This window comes from Lethenteron reissneri, chromosome 37 (assembly GCF_015708825.2).
Source record: "Lethenteron reissneri isolate LAM-NWPU_2019-01 chromosome 37, ASM1570882v1, whole genome shotgun sequence".
Taxonomy (NCBI): Eukaryota; Metazoa; Chordata; class Hyperoartia; order Petromyzontiformes; family Petromyzontidae; genus Lethenteron; species Lethenteron reissneri.
This window is the reverse complement of record NC_083815.1, coordinates 3,115,305-3,124,476: the sequence shown is the minus strand read 5'-3', so window position 1 is coordinate 3,124,476 and position 9,172 is coordinate 3,115,305. Positions and strand designations below refer to the sequence as shown.

The 9,172-nt window shown below is 49.2% G+C and overlaps 1 protein-coding gene across 1 annotated transcript; it reads right to left on the bottom strand.

Annotated features, from left to right (window-relative positions):
* Positions 1-338: 338 nt before the first annotated feature.
* LOC133351311 (troponin I, slow skeletal muscle-like) lies at positions 339-8,785 on the bottom strand (the record flags this gene model as incomplete). Its single annotated transcript, XM_061566411.1, has 6 exons — positions 339-1,832; positions 4,571-4,662; positions 5,350-5,526; positions 6,742-6,831; positions 7,636-7,767; positions 8,729-8,785. Coding segments are annotated over 6 exons (552 nt in total), but the record flags the coding sequence as incomplete, so codon positions are not given.
* Positions 8,786-9,172: the final 387 nt, after the last annotated feature.

Sequence of the window (9,172 nt, the reverse complement as noted above, 5' to 3'; positions counted from 1 at the left end):
ACATCTAAATTCTTATTGTCGTTGTTGTGTGTGCCGGTGCCATGTTCAACATCGCATACATCGCTCGCAGATGACTTCCTTGGATGGTCCCTTACTTGGCAGACAAACAGCCACGTGCAGGTCGGAGCTGAGTCGACGTTGCGCCGCACAGGGGCAGCTGCCGCCCCCCGTCCCCCCCGCCTGCCCCCCACGAACATTGCCCTCCCCCCAAACCCCCACCCACCCCCCATCACCAACCTCCCCCACTCCCCCACTCACCCACCCACTCCCCCACCCAGCCCCCAACACCCCCCGATACACGCACGATCGCCCAAAGCAGTCACCCACGCAGTCTACACGACGGAGCAGCCATCAGCCTTTATTAACACCAAACCCTACAGTCTGCAAACACACGGGACAACACAAGCATACACAAATGCATTGCCAGTCTCACTCCACTGCTGGATGAATTAAGGTATCTATCCCCCCCTCCCCCCACTAGACATGCACTATTCGTTCGCGGCTCCTGTCGGGGCAGCTTGGTTATGGCCAGTCCCACGTGCTGCCCTCCGTTTCACCTCTCCCCCTTGGTCGTCCCACACCACTTTTCAAACAAAGCGACGTCTTCGTCAAACGCGCAATCGGGCCCTTTGCTCGTCTCCGAATTGTGCGCGTGGGCCGTGAACGACCAATATTATTATTATTCGTAGTTCGTACATTTTCGGTTTGAATCGTCGTGTCGCGTATAATGCCAATGTTCAGCTATACCCTCCGCTAAACAAATCAAGTCGCCACGTGGGCAAATCGCACGTGGGCAAATCGCACATTGAGATTTGTATTCCGATTTGATACTGGTATGCCGACTGAGGTTGGCTGGTCGATTGAGATTGGGGTGCCGATTGAGATTGGTATGCCGATTGGGAATGGCATGCCGATTGGGAATGGCATATTTTGACAATTGTCAATATTTTATTTGCTTTTCAACAATCCTCCGGTTTGCTCCGATTCTCGCCGTTGGCTACGAGCAATGCGAAAGAAGTTCAACGTAAGTGCGTAGATACATTGCTGAAATAAAACAAATAAATTCACATACTTACCCCCACGTGACAACTCGTTGTTGATTGGCCTGGTCGGGTGGCAGATGGTGCAGCTGAACATTGCCATGATGCCTCCACGATGATCTTACCAAGAATTAACTCGCTATGTTCATCTCCTGTTTACAAACTTGCGCCAGTTGTGGGAGGAGGAGGAGTGGGGGGGGGCTCAGAATTTAATCTGTCGGGAAACTCTCTGTTGACTTCCCCGCAAATTGGTACTTGAGGAGTGTATGATGTGGAATCGACTTTGCATGCTGTTGGTTATATTGATGCTTGATTCTGCACTGTGCAAGTACAGATCAAAATTGTCTATGAAAACGAATATTTTGCACACACACACACACTGGACTTATAATTATGTGTGAAAAAGTTACATCTCTTATAGGAAACATACCCTTATTCTCATTGACTGTGACTTAAATACATTTAAACAAAAGAGGGACGTGTACATTATTGGTGGTGTAATGGTCAAACGATTATGTTGTGATGTATTAAGGTCACGGACACCACACACACACATATGGTGTACAGATTTGCCCTGGTCTTCATAGGGATGTGTTCTTTTCTTTTTTAACGGACTTAGAATTATCGATCGCATCTTATCGATCATCCGAGTGGGTTTATATGCGTTTGAGTAAAGAGCCACGCAAACAAAAATAATTGAATTGTAAGCCCCGTGACGACGGAAGGTCGGTGTTGCGGGTCGGATGACTTCGTGTTTGACTTCACTTGAGCTCCATGCCTCTGTTGCTTTACCTAGAATACAGAAAAAGAAGCAAAAGACAAAGATCCCCCGTATAGCCTGAACAGACTGTTGGGGCAAGTGCTGTTAGCGAGCACCTATCAAGGCCGGAACGACACAGGAGGGGATGGGTGGCTAGCACCACGCCCGGCCGCCTTTGTCTCCCTAGTGGTGATGTTTTTACGCACCGCACCAGGTACTCGTTTGAGGCTGAGCCGACCTAGGGGAGGCCCAGGACTGGTTCAGATAATCGTCACTGATATTGACCGTGAGCAGGAATCGAACATCGGGTCGCCAGGTTCGTAGCGCAGCGCAGCTAACAGCTGCATTCAACCGAGACACGTGGAGAGCCGTCAGCCCCCACCGCCTCCTACATGGCCACGGCCACTTACACCACGAACGCTGCCCACAGGACGAGCGGCGTTAAGTCGACGTTTCGGGCAATGGCCTTTCACATCACTTTGAATGACCATTGCCCGAAATGTCACCTGTCGTTCTAAGGCCACAGTGATTACTGAAGATTGTTTAGTGGTTGTTGTTGTTGTTTGTGCTCTGGTGCCAATGCAGCAGTCTCACCAATAATGCGTTGAGTTGTGCGAGCTGTGGTTGAGAAAAGTGTAATTATTCACTCCCCAGAAGGCCGTGGAACCGGTGGGTTGTGTCAGAAATACTTTTGTTTTTAGTTGGGTGGAGAGACGGGATGCTCTTCTTGGTGTGAGACACAAGGTTCGTCTGACTATCTCTCTTTGTTGACGACGGGCAGCTGCAGCTCCTTCCCGCTAGGCGGCGGTAGAGACATCGACACGGGCTGAGAGTCGAATGCATTAAAATCCAGGCAGCCCGCGGCACAACACATGCGCAGTGGATTACTAAATTAATCGATTCAGGTGTATTATTGGGTCTTGATTTGAAGCTTTCGTTACTGCAGCAATCCATACTCTTTGGTTATTTCGGTAAAGTCGCGTAGCTAGAAAATAAATAACGACGTTTCACGACGTTTCGGGCGCAACGCAAGCACCCGAAACGTCGTGATTTATTCTATTATATATCTACGTGACTTTACCGAAAGAACCAAAGAGTATGTATTATTGGGCTTACAATATTCTAATAACCTCGATCGAATCGTGCGTGCATCAACGATCAAGGAAATAAGAGTATGTATGCCTCGCGCAGCATTATCCTTCTGGGCATCTGTGAAAGAAACTGGATTACGGATGATATTGTTCGCGAAAGTCGACGTGTTAAACAAACTGGACATCTGTGAACAAGAGCTTCGTAGCTCATCTGATTTCTCTCGTCTCAATTAAGTTTCTGACAATCACATAGCGTGTTTGCGGAGAATATAAATATCAAAAATAGATCAATCTTCAATCTTATTTCGATTATTGATTGTGTAAAACAAAACAACTTGCATTATTTTGGGTATGTATACATATGGAGAGACACGTATGGAGGAGACATATTGTCTGCTCATGTATCTTGTCACGTGTTCCGGAGTTGTGCGTCGAACTCGGACCCATACGTGAACACAGAGAGAGACGGTGCTCGACAATACAGCTGGCATTTCGCCAGCATTATTTTAAGCAAGCCTGCCTCTGCTGACGAGACACCCATTTGGCGAAACCAGTCCGGAGTTTGCGTGTTAAGAGCCAATGCTGCAGAATTAGTTCACTGATGGGATGTGTAAAAAAGATTTATTTTCATGTGGACAGATTTGGGGAGGTGTATCGACTGATTATTGAATTTGTTATGCACAGTCTGGCTGGAGCAATTACTGAACGGGGATCGGAATCAAACGATTGATTTTAGGCGAGAAAGAGCAGGTTGGAGTCTGTTGCTGATGGCGTGGGGAAGCGTTCATCGAGCAGTGGATAAATCACGATTCACCACGATACACCTTGAGTCATGATCATATAGGGCCCACGTAATCCAGCATTTTGGAGGTGGAGTTTGTGGCTCACACAGAGATCGGTGCGGCCATCTGGAATGCCCTTCCTTCCGGTAATAGGAAGCCACTGGAGCTATGCACTTTGAAATCATCATCGAGATTGAAAACTTATTTATTTTAAACTGATGTCCGTGTGTTTAGTTCGTTGCCCTTCCACCGCACCTCCGATTAGCATGGTTGGCTATGTTCTGTGCAAATGAAGTTCAACGTACACACATGTGATTTCGAAAAGTTTTTTGGTTTGGCCATCTTTGTTTGTTGTAGTACGGAGTTAGACTGATGGCTTTAATCTAAGTTAGATTTGAAGCTTTCGTGACTGCAAGGATTCATACTCTTAGGTTTTTTGGTAAAGTCACGTAGGTAATAAATAAATAAATAATGCGGCATTATAGAAATAATAATAGAAATAAAATTTAATTAATATTATTATTTATATATATATTTTAATTTTTGACCTATGTGACTTTACCGAAAAACGTAAGAGTATTAATCTAAGTTGTATTGTGGTTGTTGTTGTTTGACTTGCATCCCACTGTGAGTTTTGCACACAGCGTTGGTGTACGGTGCTTTTTCTGGAGGATTTTGCAGTTTTTTCCTGGATTTTTAAGATGTTTTCTTGTTCATGTTTTTAGTTTGTTGTTTGTTGCGGTATGGCTCACAGGGCTATACCAAATAAATGAAACTAAAACTGGTGCGAGACTCCCATCCGTCGTGAGTTACGAGATGGCCAACGCAGCGAGGAGGTGTATGATCTCTCTCTGCGTGGATTTCGAGCGCTGTCTCCTCACTGGCACCCGTACTCACTGTCCGCCCTGGGAGTCGAAGATCTTCTTGCGTCCCTCCATGCCGGACAGAGCCTCGATGTTTTTGCGCCAGTCCCCAACTTCTTGCCGCTCCTGTGCACCACGAGGCAAAGACAAAGGACCCCCGCCCCCCCAAATTATAGTTTTCGACGGCCTTAATGAGACGAGTGCTGTTGGCGAGCTCCTTGTCGTGGCTGGCGCAACAAGGGGATGGCGTGGCAAGCAGCCTACGCCCCTGGCCAACTTTTATTTTCAGCGCCGATGTTTGCACGCAGCAGCAGGTGCTCTATTTAATTGTGAGTTGCCCAGGTGGGGAGGGGGGGGGGACCTTTGGACCGGTTGAAATATCTCTCGCCACTGATGTTCGCCGTGAGCGGGAATTAAACTCGGGTAGCCGGCTTCTTAGCCTCACGCGCTGGCCGCTGCACCAACGCCCCGCATACAAAGACAAAGATCCCCCATATAGCCTTAACAGACTGTAGGGGCAAGTGCTGTTAGCGAGCACCTATGAAGGCCGGCACGGCACACGAGGGGGTGGGTGGCCAACACCACGCCCGGCCGCCTTTGTCTCCCTAGTGGCGATGTTTACACACTGCACCCGGTACTCATTTGAGGCTGAGTCGACCTAGGTGAGGCCCCAGGACCAGCTCAGATAATCGTCATTGGTGTTCGCCGTGAGCGGAAATCAAACTCGGATCACTGGGTTCGTAGCGCAGCGCGCTAAACCGCGACACTACCGCTCCCCACGAAGACACACACAGACACACACAGACACACAACCTTGTCTGTATCCTCCTTCTTGACGGACTTGAGGTTGGCCCTGAGGTCCATGGACACTTTGTGCTTGGAGCCCAGGAGGGCTCGCAGCATGGCGTCGGCCGACATGCGGACGCGCTTCAGGTTGGGGCGCTTGAACTTTCCCTTGAGGTCGAAGATCTTCTGGTTCAGGTCGGTGATCTGGTAGGGGGGGCGGGGTTGGGGAGAGACAATAACATCCATTGCCACAAATCCTTCGAACCATGGAGGAGCCTGACTGGCATGGGCCCCTGATGTAAGGAATGAAAGGGGGCAAACCCCTTCGAACTCAGTGGTTCAAAGATGTTAACTCCCTCGTCCGGTATACAGGAGGTCGTGGGTTCGAACCCGACCCTGACGCTTGCCACTGCTGTATATTATGGAGTTTGTGTGTCTCTCTCCCCGTGGTCGCGTGGAGTTCTCTCCGGGTCCTCCAGTGTTTCCCCTCCACATTTAGAATCAACAACGCGCGCTCAGAGCATATGGCTGCTTTAAGTTTCCACGTGTTAAGCCACTTCGTTGAGCTGTCATTTGTAATAGCCAGGTCGCTTCTGAAAAAGAAGTTAATAGCTCAGTGGGCCTTACCTGGTCCCCAGTGCAGTTGCACCGCCTGCACACTCGATTCATATACAGTACTACAGTACAGGCCTTTGTCAATCTACTGCTGGATGACGGCTTGCCCACGCCATACGGGTCACGGGGTGGAGAGCCATAGACGTGGACGCATGTAAGTACAGTACAGTAATACCTCCGTTAACGAAGTAGATGGGTTCCGTGGCATCGCGTCGTTGTCAGAAACTTCGTTCCCAGACGCTTCTCTAACAGAAGTATTCACAAACTATTTAACTAACTTTTTCTTCTTGGTTCTTTCGGTAAAGTCACGTAGAAGGGAAGTAATAAAATAATAAAAATAAAACATAATAAAATAATTCTCACGACGTTTCGGCCACAACACAAGCTTGTTATTATTTTATTACTTCCCTTCTACGTGACTTTACCGAAAGAACCAAGAAGATGAATCCCTGCAGTCACGAAAGCTTTAAATCGAAATTTAACTAACTTCCTTTTTTATTTTACCGAATAAGGCCCACTGAGCAATTTCAGAAGCGGCCTGGCCACAAACGACAGCTCAACGAAGTGACCCCCGTCGTCATGTGGACATCTTATCGCAGCCAGAGCACGACGTTGGACTTTCGCTGCGTCGCCCTCCGCGGACCAACTCAACGGCCCCGCGTCCGCAAAGGACGAATCACTTTCGTACCGTCCAGGCTGACAACAACAAAACCATCCTGCTTGGCTTCCGAGACCCGGTGAGACCCGGGGATAGTTTGTGGGCGGTGGGTGGGAGATTTGATTTGCACTGTGGCCGGGTCTCACCTCCGCCTGGGATTTCTTCACTTTGTACTCGATGTCGTATCGCTCCTCGTCCACCACGTCCACCTTCTGGTGGAGCTCCCGGCAGAGTTCCTTCCAGCACAGAAACAGACACGGTGACACGCAGAGACAATGTTCCCCATCCCGTGTGTGTGTTCGTGTGTTAGCGCGCTGTGCTACGAACCTGGCTACCCGGGTTCGATTCCCGCTCACGGCCAACACCGGTGACGATTATCTGAACCGGTCCTGGGCCTCCCCTAGGTCGACTCAGCCTCAAATGAGTACCTGTTGCGGTGTGTAAACATCGCCGCTGGGGAGACAAAGGCGGTCGGGCGTGGTGCTGGCCACCCACCCCCTCGTGTACCGTTCCGGCCTTCATAGGTGCTCGCTTACAGCACTTGCCCCAACAGTCTGTTAAGGCTATACGGGATCTTTGTCTTTGACTATTCTAAGCATGTTGGGACGAGTGCTGTCAGCCCGTTAAGGCCACAACAGCACACGAGGTGGGTGGTGCGTATGATGAACTTATTTCGTATCGTACTTTGAACCGTACGTAGCCAACCGTGCTAATGGGAGGTGCGGGGGAAGGACAACACAAAAAGCAGTTCTACAGAAATTAGTTTTCAATCGAGATTATTTAAAAGTGCGTAGCTCCAGTGGCTTCCTGATATCGGAAGGAAGAGCGTTCCAGACGGCCGCAGAAGCGCATCTAATAGCGCGTGCGATGCGGCGACCGTCTTTGTTCGATGGCCAACCAAAGGCCGCTGCTGCAAGGATGACCGGAGTTCATGTGGTGATTTTGCGTCTGATACCACACGAAGGTGATTACAATGATGACGATGTTGATGGTAATGCTGCTTCTGCTGTTGATGATGATGACGATGACCTTCACCACACCTGCAGCTGCTGCAGAGTGAACCCCGACAGCTGTAGAGGTGGCACGCGCTCCGTCAGCACATTGTTCTTGTCGTCCTCTCGGTCTCGCTTCTCTCGCTCAAGGTCCTCCTGGGCCTTGGCGAGCATCAAGCTCTGCACCGTCGCAAAGACAACACGTCGGGAACGCGTCACGAACACGTCGCGAACACGTCATGAACATGTCGGGAACACGTCATGAACACCTCGGGAACACATCGGGAACACGTCACGAATACGTCGGGAACACGTCACGAACACGTCGGGAACACGTCACGAACACGTCGCGAACACGTCACAAACACGTCGGGAACACTTTGCAAATCCTCATCATGAACACACTGAGAACACATCAGGAACACACCACGAACACATAACGAATAAAAGTAAATATGGTCAGGAGATACACCAGAGGTTGGGTAGAGTTCTTATTACAGCAAGTCGTGGCAAGTCGTGGCCAGTATGCGGGGTTGTGATCGATTCTGATTCTGAGTGTGGTTAAAGGTGCGGCCAGTTCTGTACTAGGGTCTGGTTGGCTCATTAGGGGTAGGGGTATGGCTCGTGTCTGATTGCCTTTTGGGGAGCTGAAATAATTTTGAAGGGCGGCGGTGGTGTGGAGGAGGGCATATATTAATCCTTTAAATACATGAGAAAGATTTTTGTTCAATAAATGTTTATGGTTTTAAGTTCAGAAACAATCGGGCACGAGGGTGCCACTAGGGGAGCACGTGGGTAGGTAGGCTGACACGTCACAAAGAGAATGCATATTCTCTTTGTGACGCGCTCTGCTCGTGGTGACCTTCAGAGGCTAAGCCCTGTTTAGCCATAGCCGCCCCACCACCCAGAGTCATCGTTCAGGTGTCAGTCTTATTCGTTAGTCGATATCATCTGGTTGGAGTCTTCATCATCATCATCTAGGATTACATCTTCATCAACGTCATATTTGTCAATGATGTTGTTTTCATCTACATTGTCATCCAGGAGTTCATCTTTATCATCGCCATCACCTTCGTGAATTTTCGTAACGCCATCATCAGCCTGAACTCGAGCACGAGACGAGCCATTGTCCGCGTCTCACCTTAAGCATGAGCTTGCGAGAAGCCGTGATCTTGCTGACTCTTTTCTGAAAGTGAAAAATAGAACATGTGTTTATAATGATGATTATTATTTGTCAATCCACTGTTAGATGAAGGCCCCCCCATGTCGTGTCAGTCACGAGGGCTGTTTGACCATGCTTGACCGTACTGGTCAGTGTGGGTTAGTGAGGTATCATTCGCCACTGATGTTAGCCGTGGCTCGGAATCGAACTCGGTCGCGGAATTTATAGCGCAGTGTGCTGTCCACTGTGCCACCGCTCCACCCCAAATCAACCGCTGTGTATTTTTTTACGTGAATTTATAGACGCAAGTCCATATCTCCACATCAACGGCCTTTTGCCTTTCGAGACGAATATTGACGAGCCAGCATTTGTTTACGCAGCAAACTCCGGACGCGTTCTCGTCACCGCGGTCCGCCCTGTTTT